Source organism: Eleutherodactylus coqui, chromosome 1 (genome assembly GCF_035609145.1).
Source record: "Eleutherodactylus coqui strain aEleCoq1 chromosome 1, aEleCoq1.hap1, whole genome shotgun sequence".
Classification (NCBI taxonomy): domain Eukaryota; kingdom Metazoa; phylum Chordata; class Amphibia; order Anura; family Eleutherodactylidae; genus Eleutherodactylus; species Eleutherodactylus coqui.
Genome location: NC_089837.1, coordinates 353,511,291 through 353,539,138, shown reverse-complemented (window position 1 = coordinate 353,539,138; position 27,848 = coordinate 353,511,291). Strand labels below are relative to the sequence as shown.

General features: G+C 41.8%; 1 protein-coding gene across 1 annotated transcript in view; it reads left to right on the top strand.

Moving 5' to 3' along the window:
- The window catches only part of AFF3 (ALF transcription elongation factor 3), a 335,141-nt gene that overhangs the window by 263,134 nt on the left and 44,159 nt on the right, over positions 1-27,848 (top strand). Inside the window, exons 8-11 of the mRNA XM_066577159.1 lie at positions 13,238-13,409; positions 16,143-17,159; positions 19,596-19,711; positions 21,647-21,833. Of these exons, the coding sequence (XP_066433256.1) occupies positions 13,238-13,409; positions 16,143-17,159; positions 19,596-19,711; positions 21,647-21,833 (1,492 nt within the window). The remainder of the gene's footprint in view (positions 1-13,237; positions 13,410-16,142; positions 17,160-19,595; positions 19,712-21,646; positions 21,834-27,848) is intronic.

Genomic DNA, 27,848 nt, shown 5'->3' with positions numbered 1-27,848 from the left:
AATCCCGAAGACGCAAGGAGACACCTACAACTGGAAGAAGAAGACGGACGAGGATGAGACAGAAAGAATAAGAGAACTGGGTCCCTGATCCCCCAACACGACCCTGATCCAAATAATGCGGATGTGGCAGCACTAATGCAAAAGAAAAGACTGCATACATGTTTTATGTTTATATAAGTTTTTCTATGTTTTTCACTATGACCCATTTGAATTCTAGGAGGGAACCCAACAGGGAGATCGAAGGACCCCGCCGACACGGCACGACCACTAATCAGTTGCACCCACGGCTCGCTGGGACCGGGGGGCGCGACGACAGAAAGGCACTCACAACGGTAAATATGACCAAAACACAAACATTAACATGCCTATAGACACAGAGACTACAGAATACCACACACCCAAAACACTACAAATTCTATCCTGGAATGTAGATGGTCTTAACACACCTATTAAGCGAAAAAAAGTACTAACACACTTGAAGAGACACAAACCAGACATTGTATTCCTGCAGGAAACACATTGGAAAAAGGAGGGAAAAGGCGAGCTGAGAGCACCGTGGATAGAAACATGTTACACAGCCTCACATACATCAGCATCACGAGGAGTAGCCATCCTGATAAGGAAAAACATACCACACACGATGATACAAACCATAGCAGACCCACAAGGGAGATTCCTGGTGCTGAGGGTCAGCATAGACTCACAAACATATTGCCTGGTGAACATATACGCCCCCAACACAGACCAACCAAAATTCTATGCAATACTAACTGAACAGCTACAACCTTACCTAAACGACCACATAATCCTGGGGGGAGACTTTAATGGCATACAAGACGACTCACTTGACAGAACAGGACCTTCCACCCAACCAACCCCAACCACACAAGCGCTAATCACACTAATAGACCAACTTCACGTGTGCGACCCGTGGCGACTTTCAAACCCAACCAGCAGAGAATATACATGCTGCTCCAACGCCCATCACTCGTTTTCCCGGATAGACTTTTTCCTAATATCAAACAAAATATTTGATTGCCACCGGCAATCTATAATCCATCCGATATCATTAAGCGATCACGCACCGATCGCAATAACGTTACAAATGGTCCCCTCTCGGAGGCTGTCACGGCTGTGGCGCTTCCCCTCCTACCTACGGGAATCGGAAGACTTTAGAGAATACATAAAACTACACTGGAATAACTACGCAGACGACAACAGCGAACACATAGACAACATAGCACTTTTCTGGCAGGCCTCGAAGGCAGTGATGAGAGGTCACATCATAAGCTACGTGTCCCATAAAAGGAAAAAATTCCAAACAGAATTTGAGGCCTTACACAGCTCTCTCTTGGCAACACAAAAAGAACACATAGACGCTCAAGATGATAACTCATATCAAATATTCCTCACAGCAAAACACCTGCTAAATGAATTCGTACACACACATGCACATTGGCAAACACAACTAACAAAAAATAAATTTTATAGGTGGGGCAACAAGACGGGACGACTGTTGGCAAACCTAACCAAACAAAGACAGCCACATAAACCAATATTAACCCTAAGGGACACCAACGATAATACCCTGATGACAAAACAGGAAGAGATAACCCAAACACTATACGAATATTTTGAAAATCTATACCGGGCAGAACCAGCAAACATACAGGACATCCACAATTTCTTAGAAACTATGAGCTTGCCGAGACTCACAGAGGAACAAAAAACAGTACTGAATGCAGACATACGAGAGGAGGAGGTTCGGGACGTAATCGCAGCGGCAGCAGGGGGAAAGACGCCGGGACCGGATGGTCTCACAACAGAATACTATAAAATACTAACAACAGACATAGTACCAGTGCTGACCCAACTATACAATGCAATATACATGGAAGATACCCAAATAGAGGATTTTGGCACTTCTAGAACAATTCTACTCCCCAAACAAAATAAAGACCCGACTGACCCGCGATCTTACAGACCGATCGCACTACTAAACTGCGACTATAAATTCTTATCCAAAATACTAGCAGACAGACTCCAAACCATCCTACCGTCCATACTAGACACATCGCAAAAAGGCTTCACGCAAGGACGTAGTGCCCTAAAAAACATCAGGGCCGCCATAGCGGCAACTGTGGCAGCACAAAACCCTGAAAACCCCATAACAATGCTTCTCAGCCTAGACGCTGAGAAAGCTTTTGACAAAATGGCCTGGCCATTCCTAAACGTACTGCTGAAAAAAAGAGGGTTTGGACAGACCTTTGCAAACTATATATACACAACACAAACAAACGCCACCACAATCCTCACAGTCAATGGCCACAATACCCCCCACATTGACCTTTTTAGAGGAGCTCGACAGGGCTGCCCCCTTTCACCATTACTGTTTAACATATCAATTGACCCGCTACTCAGATTCCTAACACACACCACGCTTTACACAGGGGCGTGCTACGGAGAAACGAGGATAAAGGTAGAAGCATTTGCCGACGACCTCTTACTCATAGTCAACAACCCTAGGGAAACACTATCACCCCTATTACGGGAAATAGAAAGAATAGGCAAACTCTCAGGTTACACCCTGAACCTGGACAAAACGGAAGCACTGCTACTTAGAGGACCAGCGAAACCCACATGGGCAAACCAACACCCATTTAAATGGGAAAAACAGTCCATACAATATCTGGGGATTCAACTCACAAAAAACCCTTCTGCACTCTATAACACAAATATCGAACCATATGTCAAAAAACTAGAAACGACCCTAAATGTATGGAAGAACTTCACGGTCTCCTTTCTGGGGAGAATCAACCTCTTAAAAATGGTAGAATTTCCACGACTGCTATATATCCTGCATTCACTCCCCATTTTTCTAAAATTGAAAGACATAAAGAAGATCAACTACCTATATAGAAAATTTATCTGGGGAGGGGGAAGACCACGCATTGCCCTTAAAACCCTACACAAACACAAGGACAATGGCGGCACCAACCTACCAAATATAAGGGACTATAACCTAGCAGCACAAGCGAGATTTATCCATGACTGGATTTATTCCAAGTCACACTTTACAAACACGACACTCGAACAAACAATGGCTAAGCCAACACAATTACAAAATATACTCCACCAACCATACTCAGAACTGCCAAAGCAAATCAAACATAACCCTCTGATATTAGCAGCGTGGAAAGCATGGAACAAACTACGTAGAGACAGCCAAACGTCACCACACATATCCCCACACTTGACATTCATAAACAACCCCAATTTTCAGGATGGAAAACCCCACAACATCTTTTTTGAATGGAAGGCGCACGGGTTGGACTCAATAGATAAATTACTGCACAAAAAGGAAAGAAGAATCCTAACGCATGCAGAAGCAAAACAAAAATACCCCGAAATTCCTATTCCACTGTTCTCATACCTACAGGTTAGACACTATATCGCAGGCCTTACACCGCAGTTCCAGGAACATGACTGGACACAGGCAGGAAACACTTGGATCTCTAAGATAACGGGAGCACGGGGAATGATATCAAAAATATACAGAGCAATAAGGAACATGAGGGAAGAAGAGGACACTGATCCAGGGGTTGGGAAATGGTCCCGGGACAACCCAGACCTCACACCTACATTAATTAAGGAATCCTTAGTATCAGCCCACAAATGCCTGCCATCAGCCAGGTTTTTGGAGATGAGACTACAGATAGTCCATAGATCATACCTCACCCCAATTAAGGGATTTTACATGGGAATTTACGACACCCCAAACTGTTTCAAATGCCAGGAACCAAACACTAATCTATACCACAGCCTGTGGACATGCCCACTGATAAAAAACTTCTGGTCCCGAATAAGCGAATACACCACAACACACCTGACAAACTTCTGCCCACAAGAACCAGCGTGGGCAATATTTGGATATCTAGACCCCAAGACATATCATTGTGCAAGGGGAGTAAGAAAGTTACTACATTTTATAGCAGCAGCAGGCCTAAAAGCCATCCTGCAGACCTGGGTGCAACCAACAGGCCCCCCATTCAGACTGTTCCTGGAAAAACTCGCATTCCTATTTCAAATGGACTGGGCGGAAACTTCATTATTTAAGGAGAAAATGGTACAAACTTTCTTCGAAACATGGGGAAGTTTCATCCAATTAATGCCACAGAGAGTAAAAGAAAAACTAAAAAATTGCTTTCACCACACCTATTGGTTCCAGGAGCAGGCGGCAATGGGGGATACACCAATATAGGGTGAATCACTGGTCGTGCCGTGGTCGCGCGGGGTCTCCATACCTTTCGAAGATCTCCAGCACGAAGTTCAAAAGACTAAGTGCATAAATACCAAGTGGGTCAAAAGTTTGGTTTAATGCAAATGTTCTCTCCCCTCCCCCCCCCCCCCCCCCCCCCGTCCCTTCTTGACGGACCGACCCCCCCCCCTCCTCCCCCACCCACCCCCCCCCCCGTTTTTCTTTTGTTTTGTTTTGTTTATTATTGTGAGTGCCTTTTCCTCCCTTCCTTTCGTTTCGACTCCCTGACCCCTCATACCCCTCCCCAACTTTCCCAGTTATACAAAAATGTTATATAAAAGTGAATGAGGACGACAACTTTATCTATGAAGTCAGAACGGCAAATGCATCTGTAATGTCAAAGTTTGTCCTGATTCAATAAAAACAAGTTTAAAAAAAAAAAAAATAAGATATATATACACAGAAGCCAATATGTTTGTTGAATTGTTTATTAGAATTTATGATGACAGTTTCTATTCCCTTCATGTTATCAAGAAAGGGAGAAGATATCCCTTTTCCTTTTCTTTTGTCTTTGCGAACAAGAAAGAAACAGACTCTGTATAATTATGTTCCTTGTACTAATTTCATAATATTTTGAATAAAACGAAGTAAAAAAAAAAGAAGACCTAAATCTAGGATATGTAGATTAATTAGACAAAGTGATCCTAATGAATATAAAGCACAGTTTTAACATTAAAAGTAGTTGTTTCTTATCGCAGTTTGGTTCTGCTGGTGTAAAATATATGTAGTAATATCACAAAAAGTTGTGATTCTAAGATTTTTATATATCCAATTACTCTGAGTAAACCATGCATAGCAAAACTATTGACATACTGAGCCATTATGCTGATGGTAAACTGCTCAAGCCTATGTCAGCAGAACCCTGGTGTAATACAGTTCCTACAATTCATCATGCATTATAATGATCCAAATTGTACAGAAAATGCACACAGGCAATTTTTTTGTGTGTATGTCCGATGAATGCTACATCATTTATAAAAATAAAATTCAGCATTGGGGGAATTTGAAAAAAATACATTTCTAGCATTTTTATCTCAATGACTTTAAAGGTTAGAGGTAAAACTGGCTGAGCAATTACATGAGTATTAATGCATAGTATTGAAAGTCTTTTACCTTAAGGGTTAATGGGAAATAAGCAGATGTGTGTTTATGTCAGGAGTAAAAATATCCATCTGAGATATTTGTTTCGGTGTTAGGGCATTCTCAAGATACCATTCTAAAAATCCCCATCTGTTGTAGATTTCCATGTGTATTGATGAACTGCATACAGACATAATGGGGTACGGCAAAATGTTCTAGCACAAAGTAAATATTGTAATGCATTTAATGTTAATACCACTTTAGGATGCAACCATATATGCGGTGCGGAATATGTTGGCACTATACAAAAAAAGATTATCATTATAATTATATTTGACCTTAGGAAGATCTTTTCTTTTTCAGAAGAGCTTTTTCACCCTTGCCTTCCTGCTTCTCAATAGACACTTGCAGAGTAGCAGTATTAGTTTTTCTGTGCGGTCAGGATTTTTTTGCCATGATTTTTGTAATCATATACTTTGGCATTCATTTTAAATTAATTTATAAAAAGCAATTTCACCATTTTTATTTATATAGTAATATGGTGAAGTAAAAAAAAAATATATTTTTGGTTCATCTAGCTCAGCTTATTGCTCTACAGTGCTGATCCAAAGCAGGAACCAATTTTCCACAAAATTCTTCCTAACCCCAAATATATAAGTTGAGGAGTAGTATGGGAGAAGCAGAAATACGCTTTCCACGTCCCTCTAAGTCCCATGGAACCACTGCTATGACTGAAGTAGGGAAAGTATACTCAAAGTAGACTCGTTCTGCTTGTATAAGTACTGTTGCACCTACGGTGTCATACCACGGAGCTCCAAAAGTATGGTAAGATGAGTGATGCAGATGATAAATATAAGGAAGTTCAAAGGTAGATATGCCTTCAGCATGTATCTGCATTTTTAGTATTGAGTGATGTTTAATGCAATGTTCTAGTACCAGAACCCTCCTATGGGGCAATAAAATGTTTATAATGTTGTTGTTCAGTCAAGTCTATTTTTGATTTTAAAAAATGGTCTGCCTTCGCCTCCATCTGTCATTGTCACGCCATAACATAGCACCCACCTGCTTCACGTTTATCTCATGGATAGCCATCCGCTCATAATTAGAGGACTAGTGGCCGTATCTTCTGTGAGCTGATTACTTTAGTTTATGGGGCTCAAAGGAGATGACAAAGTCTCTTTAAGACCTAAAGTCAAAGACTAATATTATTCATTAAATCCTTCATGTGGTGTTCTGTTGTTATTTTGGGACATTTTAGTCATGTCTTGGCACAGAAATATACCACATATTATGAGGACAGACGAGACAGAGGCACCAAAAATAGCTCTGCAGATGAAAATAATCTGCTACAGCCATGTAGAGTTTGTTACCCAACTGCCGAACTGCTGAGGGAATCTTTTAAAATATCATGTCGGAATTCTGACTTTTATGGGGGGTCCTGACACCTGTCGTACTGTTTCTGTGCTCTTTATTTAACTTCAAATGAGCATATTTTAACTGTAGGCGATACAGGAAGATACTGTCTATGGGCTTACACTGCCAGAAGAGTAGTATTATATCAATCAGCTGTCATCTGCTGTCAGACTGATATGTTTTTTCTTCCTTTCAGTCCTGCATTCTAACATTCTAATCATGAATGTTTTATGTTCATGAACCTTGCAGAGAGCTCAAAGGAAAGTTCTCAGGAATCTTTCCATTGTTCTCTTCCACTAAGGAGCTTGCAAGGAATTACAATGAGAATATATTCTAGGCCAGTAAAGGCAAAATGAAATGTGAACATTTCATGTTGTGCTCCTAACAGTCTGGTCTGCGTCTTTACTGTTTTATCCTAATGTTCTTCAAAAGAGCTGTCAGGCTAGTGATTATTCCCATTTTTTAATGTAAAGTTTGGAGCTTTATTTTTTTTCTATTGCCATTAAGTCATTATAGATAAACTACAACTACGTGTTTTATTCTAGATGGACTGATCAGCATGCAATAAAACACAATTTAAATCTATCACAGGAACCACTGGGGCATCTGTGATAGCATTTAGTGTTAAATTACTTTCTTATTGACCCTGCTATTTGATGTTTCATCTGAAAACATGCTAGTATTTTGTAATTTCTAAGTAAGCTTCTTAAATGATTAGTATACACACTATTAAGTTGGGACTACAGAACAACGTATCACGTGACATAACGTCTCAGAAAATGTGTTGCATAACTGTTTCAGGGCTGCAATTTGGCTAACAACCAAATCACAGATAATTCACTGGCAAGGCGCAGTTGCACGCAACTCACATTGATATCTATGGTGCAAAAGTCGCATACAATTTCCTACATGTGACCAAAATCCAGCTACGTTGGTTTTTCTGTGACTGTCGTATCGCAGTTCAATTAGGTTGGCAATCATTGGATCACAGTTCGCCACTGCGATCTTCATATTGCACAACACATGTCACCCTTTAATGCTAGCTTGTTTGCTGTTTTTGAAATGGAAAGTCAACACTAAAATTACTAAACACACAGCATAAAAGTGCTAAGCTAAATTTCATCTTTACCAAATAGATAGAACAAAACCAATTAAAAGTGGAACAGTATACATGACAGATAAGTTATAAAAATCTGTGGTATATATTATGACAGTATCGCAGTGCATACAATCCCAAATATGAATCAAATGAACATGATAGTAAAGCACATAATGAGAAAGAGTTATACAAACCACCTTATAACCAGCACCCCAATGTTCGTTTTACTTGCATACTCAGTGCAGGGGTAATTGGCCATTTTTAGACTTAGAGATATATTGTAACAATATCATAGATATCTCAGTTTGTGCTAACTTAAAGGGGTTGTCCTGCGGCCAAAACGAAAAAATTTTCACACCCCAGTCCCCCATGTTAAGCAAACATCACAAACTACCCATGTAAATCGGTTTTTTAGAGCGTTTCTACTCACCATGAAGCTGTTTCATGAAATTATAAAAATCTTCTTCCAAAATGGCCGCCGTCATTTCCCAAGGTGCACCGCTGGTCTTCTCCCATGGTGCACTGCGGGTCTTCTCCCATGGTGCAACGTGGATGTTCTTCTCCAGTCTGAGCTCCACTGACGATTACAGCCACCTCATTGGCTAATCGGCACCACGTGACGGGGGCGGAGCTACGCGATGATGCTGAGAAGGGGGAGGGGCCAGAACACAGCTCGTGAGCCCAGACCATCCAGAAGAGGATTCCTCTCTGCGCAAGCGCGACTTTTGCGGCGACCAGAGGAGAAGTTTGGTAGTTGCCATGGAGACGGGGACGCCAGCACCGGAGGGGGTAAGTGTATAACTTCTGTATGGCCAATATTTAATGCACGATGTATATTACAAAGTGCATTAATATAGCCATACAGCAGTGCATAACTGCACTTGCTTCTGCGGGACAACCCCTTTAATGTGTAGACATCTAATATTCTACCAACATTTTAAGCAGTGGAAAAATGCTGCAAAGTAAGAATGCTTTCAAAAAAAGAAGTGTTATTAGTGTCAATTAACAAAATGCAAACTGCTAAACTCCCTCACCCTTCTCTCCCCCTCTCCGCCCCTTGCCGGCTGTCTGAAAGGGTAGGGGCAGGAGCTAGTGTGTTAAAGTCCCGCCCCCTCACCTTGCCAGCAGCTCCCATAGCCTGAAGCGGAGAGGGGGAGGGACTAGCTGCAGCCTCGGTCGAATGAACAGGCGTTAAAACAGGAGTTGCAGCCATGACTTTGTCATGGCCACCTCTCGTTCATGCGATTTTCGGCCGTGGTGTGGCCGTGACACGGCCGAACAAAAATCGACGTGCCCATGTGAATGAAACCTCAGCGTCAAAATCTGTGAAAATCTGCAAAACAGGAACTAGTTCTTTTCTCAGAAACCATAAATCCTAGGAAAATTATTTGTATACTGAGGAGAATCTACCTCACCTCTATGTGTATATACTGAGGGGAATCTACCTCACCTCTATATGTATATACTGAGGTGAATATAACTGACCTCTAGGTATATGAAAGGCTGTAAAGTACATAAGGAAGCGGCCATGGACTGCAGAGATAAAGCATGCCTTTAAGGCTAAGAAGGGGCTGCAACCTCCAGTCTGGGGTTTAATTTGAATAAAAAGGAGTGTTACCTTTAAAGGTAAAAAGTGAGGAGAGTGGGAGGGGTGGCACATTTTGCAGAGGGACATCAGTACATGCAGCCTGAGGAGAATCTAATGCTCCTCTATGTGTATACATATTTTATTCCTCAGTTCCTCTGAAGTAACCATGACTCCATAAAATTTTCAGTGCCAACAACAGGTAAACACCTTTACCAAATTAACTCGGGTAAAGCTGGGTATATCAACTAGTTTTTATATATAGGTTGAAATGCAACCTATTTGTATTGTCATTAACTGAACAGAAACAGCTGTGTATGAGGCTTAAAACTGGGTGAGGAACAGCCAAACTCTGCTACAAAGGTGAGGTTGTGGAACACAGTGTCATGCAACACATCATACACCATGGCAAGACTGAGTACAGCAACAAGACACAAGGCAGTTATTCTGCATCAGCAAGGTCTCTCCCAGGCAAAGATTTCAAAGCAGACTGGTTTTTCAAGATATCTTTTTCAAGCTCTTTTGTGGAAATTAAAAGAAACGGGCAACATTGAGGACTGCAATGGTCATCCAAGGAAACTTAGTGCAGCATATGAAAAACACATCATGCTTACTTCCCTTCGAAATTGGAAGATGTCCAGCAGTTCCACCAGCTCAGAACTGGCAGAAACCAGTAGGACTCAGGTGCACCAATCTGCTGTTTACAGAAGTCTGGCCAGAAGTGGTCATCATGGAGGAATTGCGGTCTAAAAGCGCCACCTTCAACATAGAAACAAGGCCAAGTGACTCAATTATGTATGAAAACATAGGAAATGAAGTGCAGAAAAAATGGCAGCAGGTGCTCTGGCAATGAAGAGCTGGAATGGAGGTCTGTCCTCTTCAGTGATGAGTGCCAATTTTGTTTCGGACAAAATGACACCCAGAGATTGTTTTGGAGACCATGTGGGCAACACCATGGAGAGGCCTTCACAAGAGAATGTCACACTTGTCCTACTTATGGTGTAGTGTAATACAATGTACAGTAGTCTTCATTTCAGGTATACTAACAGCTCAGCGTTATATTGATTTGGTCGTGGAACCAGTGGCACGGGCATTTCTCTGAAGTGTACCAGGAGTTGTTTTTCAACATGACAATGCCAATCCGCATATTGCTTGTGCAACTGTGAGTAGCCGGCATGGCCTAAACGTGCTACAATGGCCGTCAGCGTCTCCAAACTTGTCTCCCAGCTGGCACATCTGAGACGTCATTGGTCGGCAATTATGGAGGGAACTGACATCAGCGCATTTTGATAATTTGCGTAGCCAAGTGCAGTCAGTCTGGCAGAGCATTCCTCAGCCAACCATTAATAACCTCATTCATAGCATGCTAAATAGTCTAAGTACGTGTAATTCTGTGCGTGGTGTTCATATTTGATACTGAATAAATTGAGATGTTTTGAATATATTGTTTTTGGCTTTTTACCATTTGCATTTAATTAACATAATTATTAATCTTGTGTTTTCCATAATTCCACAACTTTTCCTTCTTGGTGGAGTGTAGAAACATTCATTCAGCAGTCAAAGATTCATTCTTTAACTTCAATTCAATCAAGGACATTAAATAACTGTTTGCAGACTATGGGAATATATAGAAGCAACTTTGAACACCATAAAACTGATTAAGGAATTCCTAACAATTGTTTACATTCTGCACATTTCTGCATGTTTCAGACATACATTATGTATGCAGACAATGGACTTAGTTTTTCCTCGGAGAAGTATAACTTGATGTAACATTTCAACCGTGTCAAAATAATTTTTAGTTTAACACCGAGCTTTCTTCAAAGAACAACTGTATTACTAGTCTTTTTTATGTAACATTACAATACAGAATGCTTGTGATTACCTTAATTTATATTATCTACAGTTATCAGTTACTATTACTATTTTTTAGATATCAGTCAAAACAATTATAAAATCTTTCCATCTCTTTTAAGAACAGAGTTTTGTCTATTAAAATTATTTGAAATGACATTTGAACAAGCAGTACAAACCCTGCCAGCTTTTGGCGCCATGTAGACCTCTTTGAAAGCTTGGCAGATAGTCACAAAGTCATAAAGTTTTATAGTTTAATAGATGGAATCATAAAGTATCGAAATTAAAAGACTTTGGGGAAGCTGGTTATATGTCTTCCAATAGCACATGAGCGACTTCCTTTTAGATATTTACTACATCAGTTTTACACATTGTATACAATTCTCCGTGATACATCCTCATTAAGGCCTTAGTCAGACGGGCATTTTTTCGCGCGATTTGCGCATGCGTCTGGCGATTTTTTAAAACCATTGCTTTGCAATGGTATCGGACACATGAGCTCTTTTTATGCGCTCGTCCGATAAATTATAGAACAGAAATCGCAGATCGCACCTATCTGCGATCTGCGATTCCTGTTCTCTTCTCTATATGCGCCCAATGGGGCCGGCGGCAGCAGCGCCGACCCCATTGAGAACATATAGAAGACAAATCATTCTTCTCTGCCACAGCTGTAACAGCTGTGGCAGAGAAGAACGATGTTTGCCCATTGTAATATCCTGTGTAGACCCAGACCAGGTGCCAAAATACATTTACACCCCCTTAATTAATTTTAACCCCTGACCAGACCCCAAAATTTAATTCAATGTAGAAGAAAAATATGAAGTGGAGCAATCTCGGAGTGAAGAAATATATAAAAAATAAAGAACCTGAAGTCCCAGAGATAGGATGGAAGAGCCTTTTTCTTGGAAAGGTGCAGCCCACCCTACAAAAAGTTATACCCACATGATAAACATATAGAAACATAGGCATCTGAACAAAATAAATTTTGTAGGCAAAGAAGCAAAAAAGCTTTCTTTTGGAGGGATGAATATGGCGCAACCTATAGACAATGATGACTGTCATATATTTTTGTCAAAAGAGATCTAAACTTATTTAGGAGAACCAACTTGTAAACGTTTCGAGGTATGTGAACCTCTTCCTCAGTACTTGCTGAGGATATACGTCCCTGACGGTGTATCACAGAAAAGTTCAGCACTAAACGTTTCTGAGATATACCATCAGCGACTTATGTCTCCAGCGAGTACTGAGGAAGAGGTTCACATACCTCGAAACGTACTTACAAGCTGGTTCTCCTAAATAAGTTTAGATCTCTTTTGACAAAAATATATGAGTCATCATTGTCTGAACATTGCGCCATATTCATCCCTCCAAAAGAAAGTTTTTTGCTTCTTTGCCTACAAAATGTATTTTGATCAGATCCCTAAATTAATTCAGATCTCCAACCAAACTCCTGAATTAATTCAGACCCCAAAGCAGAACACTATCTATTTCTGGCTCCTAGGTCCTGCCTCAAGCACCTGTAACTGGGGCTTTACTCAGAAGATCCTGACATGACCCTGGCCTCAGTTGTAGCCTCCTTGGAGCAAGGCAGGTGACATTATATTGAACGGACCATCCTTTTCTCTAAAGTGACTGTTGCTGGGGTCCCACTCACAGGTCCCTAATGCACAACTGGCGGTGGGCAGGGCCCTATTTTATGCTTGTCACTGGTCCTGTGACGGCATTACCAGTTGTACTATCCTGATGGTGGCCCTGCATGTAACTGTAGCATAAAACAATTTGTCTAGTTTGCCTTTGGAAGACATGTGGTTCTTAACTTTGTAACTTCCTTTTCTTTTCTCTGAACCACAAAGTATAGCTTAGCAGCTTTTTCCTCTCTCCTCTTTAGCACTATTAGTGGTGACATTCAGAAATGCAGTAACAGTGCCTCAAGAGTCTCCATCAAAGGGTCAAGCAGCAGCTCGAGTGAAACTGACACCAGCTCGGAATCAGACTCGGAGAGTGAAAGTAGCTCCAGCGAGAGTGAGAGCAGCAAGCAATCTGCATGCACCAGCCCTGAGGTAAGCAGTTCTTCAGAGTTTTATCCGAAAGACGTGGGAAGTCTTTGTACACCCTTTTACACTGTGAATCTTTGAACCTCTAAGTGCAATATGTAAGGTGTTAGTTTACATACAGATAGCCTGTAGCCTGCATGTTTGATCGTCCTATTCCTAACATTTGGTGGAAATGACTTTTATGGCTGCATTCTCACAATGTAGCAGGAGATGAAAAGAGATAAGCGATACGTTAAGGCAATAAACATACACTACACTTGATATTCACAGTATTACGGAAACCTGTAAGGTGATATATGATTAGAGCTCAGTGTAATAATGCACAAAATTTGAATTGGGGACTGAATATATATATTAAAATATGTTTTGAGGATTTATTATACCTACAGAAATGTCTGCTGGAAGGCTAGACTGTGACGTTTTGTTCATAACGTTTGTGAATAACTTTGTTAAATAGTAACTGGTAAATAGAAAATATGTAATGGGCTGAGATGCTTATGTATATTGAAAAACGACCTTCAGAGTGTTTAAAGAAACCTTAAAGTGCAGCCTTAGCCATGTGTACTTGCAGTGTAGAGGTTTGTAACAGAAACACAATGTGACTACTTGTTAACCACCCATTTTACTGTCCCAGGGACCCTCATAGCTCACTAACTGGTCACATGTGACTTTTTACTACTAACTTAAAAGGACTGCAGATTTTTCAATAAATAAACTAAATGAGAGAAAACATTTTATGATCTACAGTAACTTTTTAAAAGTCATCCCATAAATGCTGATCTTGGAGATTGCTGCTGCTGCAGAGTGGGGGCTGAGGACTGGATGTTTATGCATGCTTGTTCATATACGGTAGGTAGGACTATGGGCAAGATACAAACAAAATATGGATGTATTACATGTTTAGAATATCCAATATGGCAAATTTCTATAAACAATCAGCAACCGCTGAGTTGAGACAGGAACATTACCTTATTATTCTGCATATACTGTACTTGTATGAGATGACAATTGGACATGAATGGGTTTTCCAGAACTTAAAGCAGAGTACATATCAGTGTGTTACAAGATGTTCTATGTTCTGATTCAGACCCTGAATCGAACCACTGTGATGTGTACAAGTCTGAGTGAACCTTAACTTGGTATCCTACTATAAAATATTAAGGAGGATCCTACCACAAATTATTGTTTTTCTTCCTTTTTTACCCTCTACTTTCCTCTTTCTTTCACACTCCCCTTTTTCATATTATTAGCACAATTGGTGCTCTGATTTGGTCTGTGGTCGGGGTGGTCAGGGAGATCGGTCTACAAGGGCTAAATTACTGCAGACAGTACACTGCAAGCCATCCAATATTTGCCCATTTTATATCATCCCTATGTCTCCTATATTTTTATTCCATTTGCATTAGTTTTAACAACAAAGTGAAATGTGTCATGTAAAAAGGTGGCAGCTTTGGCCTTGGTGGATATATTTTAAGATGTTCTACATATAACTGTATATTTACAGAGAAAATTCCTTCACTACCAAAATCATTGTGGTATACTAAGGCCAGGCTCACACGAATGGGTCGGATTCCACATGCGGAAGGCTCACAGTCGATTCCTGCTGTTAGCCGACTGCTGACCCTTCGCCGGCGGTCATGGGCAGTACAATTTGTTTTTTTCATTGTTTGCATTTCCTGCGCTATTGCTAAGTGATGATGCGGGTCCCCGCAGCCCATACGCAATATTAATTGCATATGGGCTGTGGGTCAGATTGAAGTCAATGGAGGCCGCCCGCACAAAGCCCGCAGCAAAGTAGAGCATACTGCGATTTTTCTTCCGCTCACAGAATACACAATCCACATCCGCAAGTGTGAAGGAAAAATCAAAAGTTCATGCCTTTCAACGCCTGCATTTTTCAGTGAATCATCCGCGCAGACAGCGATTGCGGGTCCTGCAATTAGAATCCGTTCGTGTGAGAACCCTTTACGGCCTGTTTTAGACAAGCGTAATTGTAAATTTGTAATATGGACGTATTACAGATAAAATTACCATCAATATTGTCATCAGCATTGCATCTATATTTTCATCCGTATTTGATTTCATTCATTTTATTTTCTACTGGTCAAAAACAGATCTGTTTTATGTCCATTAGAAAATAATACCCATGAATGCAAATGCGAATGCAAATACAGATGCAATGCTTCCACATGTTACTCACTCTCCATAGACTTCAGTGGACATATTACATCCATAAAACGGGTGAAAGTATTGCATGCTGCGTTTTTCAAACCCATGCATATTTTTTACGCCTCTGTAAATAGCTTCATAGATTTTCATTAGCTCCGTATGACAGTCCACAAAACACAGATTAAATACGGATTTAAAAGACACTTGTCTGAAAGAGGCTTAAAAGAAATAGGATTTTGTTATAATTAGAATTTGCATCATTTTCCCCCATTGATTTACTGTTTTATATGTATATTTGACACACAAAGGGAAATATCATTTCAGTATATAGTTACCATTTGCATGCTACAATACATATAATCATAGAAACATTACCTTTAAAAAAGTATAACAACTTTTTTGACCACAGCAGTGAGTTTTGGTAGCTTACAATTGATGTCTGTTATGATGTTAATACTATTGCAAAGGAAAGGTTGAAATGTTAGTATTATCTATGTGGATAAGACTAGTTATGGGCAGTTGTTACGTTTTTGGCTAACATATGACTTACTGTAAAACATTTGCCTTCAGCCTCAGCATTCAACAGCTCACAAATGGCAGCTGGATAAGTGGTTGAATAAAGTCAATCCAAACAAGACCTCTATTCTCAGCCAACCATTAAGCCTTAACCATGGAGGAGTAAATGAAGGGGAACAGGGCTGCGAGAAAGCATCTCAGGTTGATCAGGAAAGTCCAAGTCACAAAGATGACAGGAGTCCCACCAGAGAAGAGCGGAGTATTGGAGCAACGTGCACTGTAATAGGAAACAGAGGTGTGAAGCTTAGGTCACCTCCACCTGGTGCACGTGCTGCTACAGTTGTGGTTGCAGTTCCTTCTGAAAATACATCTCGAAGGACACCAGCCTGCAGAAAGCTTACAAGGAGGACAGAGAGGACATCTAGTGGCGATGATCTGAATTGCCACAAACTAGATCATGCTCTGACCCAAGGGATTCTTGGAAGTGAAATATCTGAACAAACTAAAAACAAGTTGACTTGCTATAGCAGAGGATTGCATAGAAAAGAATCCAGAGCAACTCTGTTTGATTACAAAAAAAGACGAACTCAAATTACTAGATCTGTCCCAAAATGCAAGGAGAATATTGAGCTCTCACTACAATCATCTGACCACAGCACAGAAACAGAATCAAACATACTTCCTTTTTGCAAAAATAACCCTGCCTTTTCATCAGAAAGTAGTCAACGGTATAAAGAGTCTGGGAATAATAACATAAAACAGGCTAGTACTTATAATACACAAGATTGTATTAGTAGGAGGACTACAAGTGAGGTCGCCCCTGAGCTGGAAGAGCAGTTTTATACTCTAGTTCCTTTTGGGAGGAATGATTGTTCTGTAAAGGGAAACAATGACATCAAGGCACTTTGGGTACAGATTGATTTAATGCTTTTGTCAAGAATTCCGCACAGTGTACCCCAGGAGAACCTCAATATGAATAATAGCAAAGACAAGATACTGACTCCATCGCCAAGTAAATGTTTACTCCAAACAACGGATAACCCTTCAATGAAAATGCGACGTAAACGTAAGGTAGGTTCAGTTCTGCGTCACTTGTGTGTGTTGCATTTTTACTTTACAACACTGTATATTTATTGCATAGTATTTAGATGTAACTTTGTCTCTGTTCAACTGAACAGAGTTACACATTCAAAATGTGATACTACAAAACATATTAGCCCATGATTTCATTCTTGATGCTATATAAATGATCAATACACTAGTTCTGATTAGAAATAGTTACTTTTCAAATTGGGCCTGCATTCTGTAGTCCCCTAAACTCTGTGATTGTCCAGGGCAAGTGTTTCACACTGTAAGGGCTTCTGCTTCTATATTACAGCCCTATTTTGTACATTGCATGAGTCCTCTATTGTAAACCTCTGACTTAATATGGGAACATAGAGAGTTTTGTCTGTCAGATGCTGAATAAATGCATTGCTTCTGGGGAAGATTATCTCGTACATATAAAGTCAAATGGAGCCTGTACTGCAGTGCATGAAGGCTGTAGGGCTCCATACTAAAGAAGCTGTACGGACGTCCTACACTGCCATACCAGCTCCATGGACAGGGCTCTGCTGTGTGCCGAAGCCTTGAATGTACTTTCTCATAGGGCATAAAGGCCCCCTGTCCACGGCAGTGATTACGCTGGCAGTAAACCGCCGGCGAATCATGCCGCCTGAATCTTTCTATAGCATTGCTATGGAAAGCGCCGGCCCCCTGTCCATGAGCAGATAATCATTGCAATTCTCCGCTCGCGGCCCGCAATTCGCAGCATGCTGCGAATTGCCCCGATTCTCCGCAGTCAGCCTATCTATCAGACTAGGCTGACCGGCAGAGATTCGTCTGCGGCTCCAACTCCAAGGCGGTGGAGCTCCGCTGCGGGATACCGCAACGCCCATGAACAGGGGGCCAAATGCTGCGAGTCGAAAATCTAAATTGTTTCAGGTAGTAGCAAAGTGGATGAGACTTTAATAAATCTTATGTACATGCTGTGAAAAAACATCTGCATAAAACTGCAAGGTTTAAATCCGCAGTGTATCAATTGTTTGCTGTGGATTTTTACAGCAGAACTTACCAATTTCGATGAGCAGTGAAATGTGCAGCAAAATCTGCATGTCAGGCTACATTCACACAGGTGAGCATGATGTCGGGCTGAGAAACCTGATATTGCGCTTGCAAACATCCGATTTTCACGTGCATGGAAGGATTGCAAGTGTCTCCTGTTGACTTCAATGGGAAACATTGCACTCGCATACACATTTCAAGGTCCCATTAAAAACAATCAGCAATGCATTCCAGGGGAACGCCCAAAACTAGAACATGCTGCAATTTCTTTTTGTTGCAACGATGCTGCAAGGAAAAGATCGCTTGTGTGAATAAAACCGTTCAAAAGAATGAATTTCATATCTGTGAGAGTTTTGTGCGCATCGCATCGTACAAAACTCGTGCGATAATCTCAGTCGGGTGAATCAGCCCTCACACATACATGCTGTAAAATCTGGATAGGATTATACTTCAGGCAATAAGTCCCATGTGAATATCCTCTTAGGCCTTCAGGCGTTACATTGTGGAACTGCACTAAGTTGCTGCTTAAAGAGAACCAGTTGTGTGCAGTACTCATAGAGCACTGGAGTGCTACTTGATGGCATTCATAAAAAGTTCCACATTATTGTTTGTGAACCCTATAAAATTCCCTTTTTAACATCTAATCACTGGGGTCTCCTTCACATACCCCAAATGTACAACAAGCATGACCTACATATATATATCCACTTCAAATGACCACTTGGCCTAGCCTACTCTTCATACTATAGCATGTCTTGGCACGAGATGAACAACCTCCGATGTACTAGCTGAATGAAATTTCCTTCCATGTTATTTTTAGTGGTTGTGAGTGTTGCCACACAGTTTAGCGAAAAACTTTCATTTAGGGCTCATGTCCAAAAACGTGTTTTCACCGGGTATTACGTGTGTGTTGCAAGGCCGCATGATACGCAGTGAATGGGGTCTATGAAAGTCAATGGACTTTCATTGATCCATACACATGTGTGTACAGACACTGTCGATAAACAAAAGAAATAAAACACAGCATGCTCTATTTCTCTGTGTACCACGCAGTGTGAGCCCTATACATTGGTATAGGTAGCGTATGAAATGCTGTCTGTACGCAATACACTGTGGATGGGCAACGTTTTCATATGCAACCCCGCTCTGAAACAGAGTGGGGAATTCACACGGTGCATGTCTATGTGATACGCCATGTACAGCGCACTCGCTGCCATAGGCAGTATCTGCCGGCAGACTCAGTGTTTACAAACATCGGTAAAATGCTGTTTAGAGACCCGCAGCATTTTACCGATATATTCGTGGGCATGAGCCCTTACTCTATTTCTCTAGTTGGGTTGTTTAGTATATCATATGTAACATGAGAACACATTAGCCCATTGAAGAAATGTTTATGTTATGTAGTATGAAAGTGAAGGATCTCAGGAGATGAAGAAGAACCCTTTGGAAAAGAAAGATAGTCTGCAATTTCCAGTTGAGAGTCTTCATGCCGCAAACATTGAGAGCTTAGAACTCAAAAGGTATGTAATTCCCTTCACTGGCATATGATGTTGACTTACTAGCACGCGAGTACTTAGTTTTAGGGTCTGTTTACACTAAACGATATTATAACAAATTGAAAATTGTGTAGTATCGGATTTAGGTAACCATTTTTGTTTGTCCAACAATAGAAACTGTCTGAAAACAAACAGTCCTAACAATTCCCAACTAAATGAGTCTTATTACATAAGCAGTGGGGGCTTTATAGATTCTGCAGAAGTAGAAAATGTTTTCAGATTGCTACAGAATATTATCAAAATGGGAGTGTGGCGCCAAGTAATAAATAAAGTTACAGTATTTGTCGTGTAGGTCGATTTCTTTTTAGGTTTCAAATTAACTTTTTGGGGAATAATACAAACATAGGGCAACAGTTTGCCAAGCAACCCCTCACAGAGGGTAATATCTCACAACAAGGAAAAGAGCATAATATGTTTTCAAGAGTATTGCGAGAATTAGGTAAAATAGAAGATAACATACTAGCAATAAAATAAAAACTAGAGTTTATGCTAGAAGGGACAGGAGTTCTGTCTAAGTATTTATGTAGGTAGATGGATATATAGGATCCATACTTGGGGGTTCATATCTTGGTGATTAAAAGTCCAAAGGTTGGACTAATAAGTGATTGACGGTTATATCTGTATACTGATACAGGGAAGGCTGTCACTCACTGATAGGTCCACCCACTGGACTCCTAAATCCAAAAGAGCAGGGATTAAATTAATTAATAAAATACAAATTAAACTGAATCTTTTGCCATGAAACTATGTGTCAATTTGCTCAGCTCCTCCTATAATATGCTGCCTGCAGATCAGACACCATATTCAACATGACAAGTTCCCTTTACGTCTATTCAGGAAGGCCTAGAAGATCAGATTAGGTTGTCTGCACTAGTTTACTTTTTTTCTTTCAATGGATGTATCTAGTATTGCAGCTCAGCCTCATTGACTTGAATAGAGCGGAACTGCAATGCTAAACACGGTCCAAGGACAAGAGTGGTGCTATCTCTGGAGTAAAAGTACGCCAGTGTTGGCAATCCAATTTGATCTTCCAGGCCTTCCAGAGAGTTGTACCATTTAGTGCCCAACATAGGCAGAAAACATTACCTGGAAAAGTTTACTGGAACTGAAATACTGGCTTCATAATGATGAAACATCATAGTGGATGAGGAACGATACATAGTGAAGCATACATAATGAACTTGTATTGACAGTTAAAGGGGTTGTACAACAGAATTTAAAAAAGCCTCACCATGTGCAAACATAATAAATAATACTTACCTCGACTGGGTCTCCACAGGTCTTCCCCATAACATTGTGTTGCAGGCTACAGTCAGCCCATGTACGGGATATCACAGGCTCCTGCAGCCAATCATTAACCTAAGTGTTCGAGTGCTACGGTCTGCGACTGGCTGCAGAAGCCTGTGACTCCCTTGAACAGGCTGCTGCAGCCTGTAAACACATCATCATAAGGCAGCACAGGAGCTGTGAGTACTCAGGTGAGGTAAGTATATGCCTGTTTATCATTTTTTTGCTCGGGGAACTAGTTTTAAAAGAAAAAAATTAAGTTGAATAACCGCTTTAAGGCAGCATGAAAGTATTACAGAACCATGTAATAGCACTGGAAGCCATAGCATTCAAATAGCTATGTATATGTATTGAATAGATATTTTTTAAATAGAAAAGAAAAAATATATATGTCAATTTGTATTGAAAATTATGGTGCCCACTAAATATTTGCACCTAAGATAGTGCTGAGGAAGATATTGTGATATTTAAAAGGCACAAATGAACATCAAGCTTCTTTAACTGATCTAGATAAAACTTGGGAAGTGCCAGGTCATTTCAGAGTAGATTAAGGTGATGCTGTGTTCACTATTGTCATGTTAAACATCGTGTCCAAATTATATTTTTAAACAGCTTTGAAATGTCTCTATCAAAACCAGAGAAATGTCTATCTCCATTACCTTTCTTTCCTGATGAGCCTAATCCAAATTGCACAAGTGAGGACGTCTCTTCTGCACAGAAATGTGATAAGGGCATTATGTCCACCTATGCTTCTTGCAATCTACATTATCAGCAAGAGAAGCACTCACATGCTCCCCAGGTAGGTTTTTATTTTGTGTTACGCAACTAAACCTCAGATCAGTAAAATGATTGGTCCAACACCACATAATACAACATATACTGTAAAGAGGTACACAGGATTAGAACACTGCTAATGCTAACATAGGGACAAAGTAAAGGGTGGACTAGCTTTGCCCAACCCGTTTTCGTACTTCATGGCCTCCCAGCTGCAACACCTCAGGGGATGGGAGACAGAGGAGACACAAGACGCCAGTTTCAGAATCCTCAAAAACCTTTTTGCCGGGTCACACTTGTTTGAAACACTGGAACGCGGAGCATTTAAAACCAACGGTCAGAATGCTCCCATGTTACTACTGATGCATAAAGTATGGTGGAAAACCAGAAACATGCTCGGTATAACAAGCTGTACACAGTATACCCCCATATGGAATAACCCATATCTACCAGAAATTAGCAAATTGCAAGGTTTCCAAGGGTGGAAAGACAGGGGTGTCAGGAGAGTGGTCCAGATACTGGAGGGGGGAGAGCTGAAAACCCTTGAACAGCTAAGACAGAACTATGGCATCCTCAATAGTGACTTCTACAAATATCTACAGCTTAGACACGCTATACAAGCGGAAAAGAATTAGGCGGAAATAACAGTGACAACGAATATAGTGGCGGACATAATAGGTAACGCCACCACCACAGCGGGGAAAATATCTGTATTATACTCCCACATACAGGACACGATCAATGCACGCAACCCGATACCAACAAAAGCAAAATAGGAAGCAGACATAAGGCCCATTGAGGAGTCACACTGGGAGGAAATCCTACAAATGACGCCCAAACTATCTCTGAGCGAGTCGCACAGAGTATCGCAAATTTTCCTAATACACAGAGTGTATCGTACTCCGGCCTTCTTGTACAACATAGAACCTCTCCGGTGTGTGCAAAATGTAAAACCCACACGACGGACCTAATCCACATGCTATGGAGATGTCCGAAATTGCATAGATATTGGGTGGAAATACGAGGTGCAATAAATACGGCATTCGGCATACGTATGGACTTTACACCATATGTGTGCATTCTGGGATATATACACGACCTAGCGCTAGATGATCATGAAAAACTGGCGGTATCCAGATTATTGTACGTAGCTAAAAAGACAATAGCCCAGCGCTGGTTAGATGAAGAACCACCCACGCTGGAATTTTAAAAAAAAGGTCAACCAAATTTTACCGTGGGAAAAGAGTATATATACTAAGCGCAAGACCAGCCAAAAATACCAGGATATATGGCTGAGATGGATACATGCCCAGAGCCAAACAAGAAATGATGGACCAAACATATAGGGGGTGGAGTGGTGAGCCGTGTGGGTTGGCACCTGTAAACTGGGGACTTAATGTGGGAGAGGAGTAGAAATAAAAAAGACATAACGAAGCACGTACTCGGTATATATAAAGTTTATTAACCCCTTAACGACTGCCCCATCGGGAAACTACATCCTCAGAAAGTGGGCTTTAATCCTAGAGGACGTAGTTTTATGCATCCTCTTTGGATTAATGCCCACTGGCCTGAGGGTGTGACAGCTCCATGCTGTCGGTGCCCGCAGGTAGCCGACAGCATGGAGCTGTCATCCCAGGATGCGGGCAGTCCCCCCCGGCATTGCGATCGGCGCTATCCAATCGATAGCGCCGATCGCAAAAAAGTAAACAAAACTGTGTAAAAAAGTAGTAATTCAGCTGCTCTGATGGATCGGATCCATCAGGGCAGCTGAAAATACTCACACAGCTTGTCAGCGGTGTCCCCCGGAGATCTGGTCCTCCCGGACCCGCCGGCGGCCTTCTGCGTATGCGCGCCAGGCGATGATGTCACGCGCAGAAGCCCGGGTGTCCCCGGCAAATTTAAAATCTCCTGGCTCCCAGCTCCTGAAGGTAGCCGGGAACCAGGAGGTGTTACCGGGGACCGCTGTGAGCGGTCTCCGGGCCCGCGATCGCCGCTATCCATTGGATAGCGGCGATGTTGAAAAAGTAAAAGAAAAGTGAAGTTTCACCTCCCCTCATAGATCGGATCCATGAGGGGAGGTGAAAATACTCACCCCTGGTCCTCTGCGATGTCCCGGGACCCGAAATCCCTGTCTGCGCATGCGCGCCCGATGATTGACATTGGGCGCGTGCACAAAGGGGCTCAAGCCCCGGGAAATTCAAAATTCCTCTGCTCCTGGCTGTCATGTGTAGCCAAGAGCAGAGGGATGTCACTGGGGACATGATCACTGTCATCTAATGGATGACAGTGATCATTTAAAGTAAAAATAAAGTGTGAAAAGTAAAAATAAAAAATAAAAAAAGGGGTAAAAAGTTTTTAAAAAAAGTGCAAAAAGTAAAAAAAAAAGTTTTAAAAAGTAAAAAAAAAGCTTGCGTTTCATCTCCCCCCACGGATCATATCCGTGAGGGAGGATGAAATGACGTACCTAAGGCCCGCGGATTTATCCGCGGACCTTACCCCAGCTTCTGCGCACGTGCCCGTCGCCAATATGGCAGGAGCATGCGCAAAAGCCGTGGTAATTTAAAATCTCCCTGCTCCTGGCTACAAAACTTAGCCGAGAGCCTGGAGATTTCACGGGGGGCCGCGGTGAGCGGTTCCTGATCACGTGTTCGCCGTTATCCAATGGATAATGGTGATCACGTAAAAGTAAAAAAAGGTGAAGGTTCATCTCCCCTCACCGATGTGATCGGTGAGAGGAGATGAAACTTTTTACCGGAGGCCTCCGTATTTGCACCCCGACGCAATCTTCTTCCGTGAACTTTCCCGTATTCTGCGCATGCAACCGCCAGCAAAACACCGGACACATGCGCAGGAGTCGGGGAGCCCAGGAAACTTAAAATCTCCTTGCTCTCAGCGACCATCGGTCGCCGAGAGCCTGGAGCAGTGACGGGTGGCCTCGTTGAGCGGTCCCCGGTCACGTGAAAAAAAGGTAGCGATCTACCTTTGGCCGGTCTCACATGACCGGATAGGAATTATGGATTACGCATGCGTCTGATCCGCGGTATTACGCAGATCAATAGCATTGGATTACACATTTCCGCTCACATTAGTGGGTTGGAATTGTGTAATCCATTCGCAGAAAAGAGGACGCAGCAGGTTCTATTTTACCGCAAATATCGGCAACATAGAGGCCATTGTGCTCCATGGTCGTGGATATACCTGCTGCCCATACGCAACTACGTTGTATACGGGCTGCGGGTACCCGTGTCATCGCTAAGCGAGGGTGCGGGAAATAAAAACAACAAAAAACAAGTGTACTGCGAATGACCGCCTGTGTGAATAGGCAGTTATGCGCAGTACATTACATGGCCGTACGCAGGGTCACAGCCGGGCTCACAGCTGGGATCCGCTGCGGGCCTCCGCAAGCAGATTCCGCCTACGGCTACGTGAGCCCGGCGTTATTCAGATCGCTACCTGTAATACGCAATTTACAAGAAGCCCCGGGAACGCTTGCCTTCCTGCAGTTCCAGGAGCAGCTTGTTGAGCGCCTTCTATGTGAGACCGCCGCACCTCATCAAGCTTACGGAGACTCACGGAACGCCACTTTTTACACCCCATACCTGCTGCTGAGGTCATGAAATACCCCCAAAAAGCATGAGAGGAGGGGGGATACCGGTTTTATTGCCCCATGTACCCATCCCAACCAGCCTCCGTAATTACCCCTGTCTTCAGAAATACCACACAGTTCACATTATTACTTTTATCTAAGATTTGGGGAACGCCGAAAAGGGCGGGGAGGGGGGGGGGATATTTTTAGGGAGTCAATTTTTATTCCGTACAAATGAGCAATGGGGCCTTGAATTTATTCAGTTGAGCCCTGCAATCCAACGGGTGTTCCCTCCATAACAGGCCTTGCCATGTTTCCTGTAAGTAGATTAGGGGCACAATGGGTATGTTTCTGAACACGGGACAAACGGGGGTATGCATTTTGGGGTGAATGTCTTCATTCATATGTACACTGTACAAAAAAAACAGTTTTTAAATTGACAAAATTGCCAAAAAATTGAAAATCGTAATTTTTTCCTTCTGCTTTGCTTAAATTTATTCAAATACTGTGGGGTCAAAATACGCAATACACCCCTAGATGAATTCGTTAAGGGGTCTAGTTTTTAAAATGGGGTCATTTGTGGGGGTTCTTTATAGTTTTGGACGCTCAATGGCTCTATAAGTGGGCAATGGGGCCTGGAATTTATTCCGTTGTACCCTAAAATCCAACGGGTGCTCCTTCCATTATAGGCCTAGTCATGTGTCCTTTAAGTAGATTAGGGCCACGAGGGGTATGGTTCTGAGCACGGGACAAACAGGGGTATCAATTTTGGGGTGAAAGTCTTCATTCCTATGTGTGCTGTACAAAAAAAACAGTTTTTAAATTGATACAACTGCCCAAAAAATGAAAATTGTAATTTTTTTCCTACTGCTTTGCTTAGATTTATTCAAAAATTGTAGTGTAAAAATACACAGTACACCCCTAGATAAATTCGTTAGGGGGTCTACTTTTCAAAATGGGATCATTTGTGGGGGTTCTCTGTCATTTTGGCCGCTCAAGAGCTCTACAAGTGGGCAATGGGGCCTAAATCACCTTCATGCTAAATTTCTGTTCTGAAAGCCACCGACTACTCCTTTCATTTTGGGCCCCGTTGTGCATCCAGACAAAATATTTGGGCCACAATGGGTATGTCTCTGAACACGGGAGAAACAGAGGTATCCATTTTGGGGTGCAAGTCTTCATTCATGTGTGTGCTGTACCAAAAAAACTTTTTAAAATGACAGAATTGCCAAAAAAACAAAAATCACAATTTTTTCCTTTTGCTTTGCTTCAATTCATTCAAAAACTGTGGGGTCAAAATGGGCAGTACACCCCTAGATAAATTCGTTAAGGGGTCTAGTTTTCAAATTGGGGTCAATTGTGGGGGTTCTCTTTGATTTTGGCCGCTCAAGAGCTCTACAATGTGCTATGGGGCCTAAAACGCCTTCAAGGAAAATCTATGTTCTGAAAGCCACCGACTACTCCTTTCTTTTTGGGCCCCGTTGTGCATCCAGACATACGATTAGGGCCACAATGGGTATGTCTCTGAACACGGGAGAAACAGGGGTATCCATTTTGGGGTGAAAGGCTTCATTCATGTGTGTGCTGTACAAAAAAAGCTGTTTTTAAAATGACAGAATTGACAAAAAATGCAAAATATACAAAAATGCTATAAAGATATGTAAAAGGTGCAAAAGCTCAATAAAAAATTCATTTAATTAAAAAAAACATAGGGACAAAGTTCATACATCCATGAAATTTGCTAAAAGCAATTGTTATGTCCAAGTGGCGCACTAAATCACCACGCCTAAGCACGGACACAAGATGGTGTCCTAATAAAACCGCAACAACTCTCATCCTGTTGCATAGATCAATTACACCACTCCAGGTAAAGATTGAAGGACCCCTATCCATTACTAATCAGGGAAAGTGGGGAACCCCTGCCTAAAAGCGGAGTGATTGTCCCGATAAGGTCGACCCCACTGTCTTCATCTGAGACCTGGCTATCCTTCATTAGGAACCTGGAGAGATGCACAAAACACATGTAGGACACGACACTGTTCACACACAGAATACGACAGTTCACACCTCATGTCTGGCCACCTGCACAGACATACAGAACAAGTCACTGTTCACACCAACAAACAGGGTTATACATACCACATACAACAGAAACACCACCTAGAACTCACATGCATAAATGTAGGAAACTATAGCTAGTCCAAATGTCCTCACACCAAGGGAATAGAGAGTCAGCCACCATGCTGACGTAACAGGTAACAGTGTCAGGCATCACCCACCTGACACACACATAAGACATCAGATGGTTGGATGCTGCACCTGTAAAGGGATAGGGAGAAACCTGTGGGTATATGCACCTGTGCAGTCACCAAACCACGCAATACTCAATGCACGCACCCCAGAACGCAAGGAGGGGAGGGACAGCAGGTGTCCAGACCATCCCAAGGGAAGGAG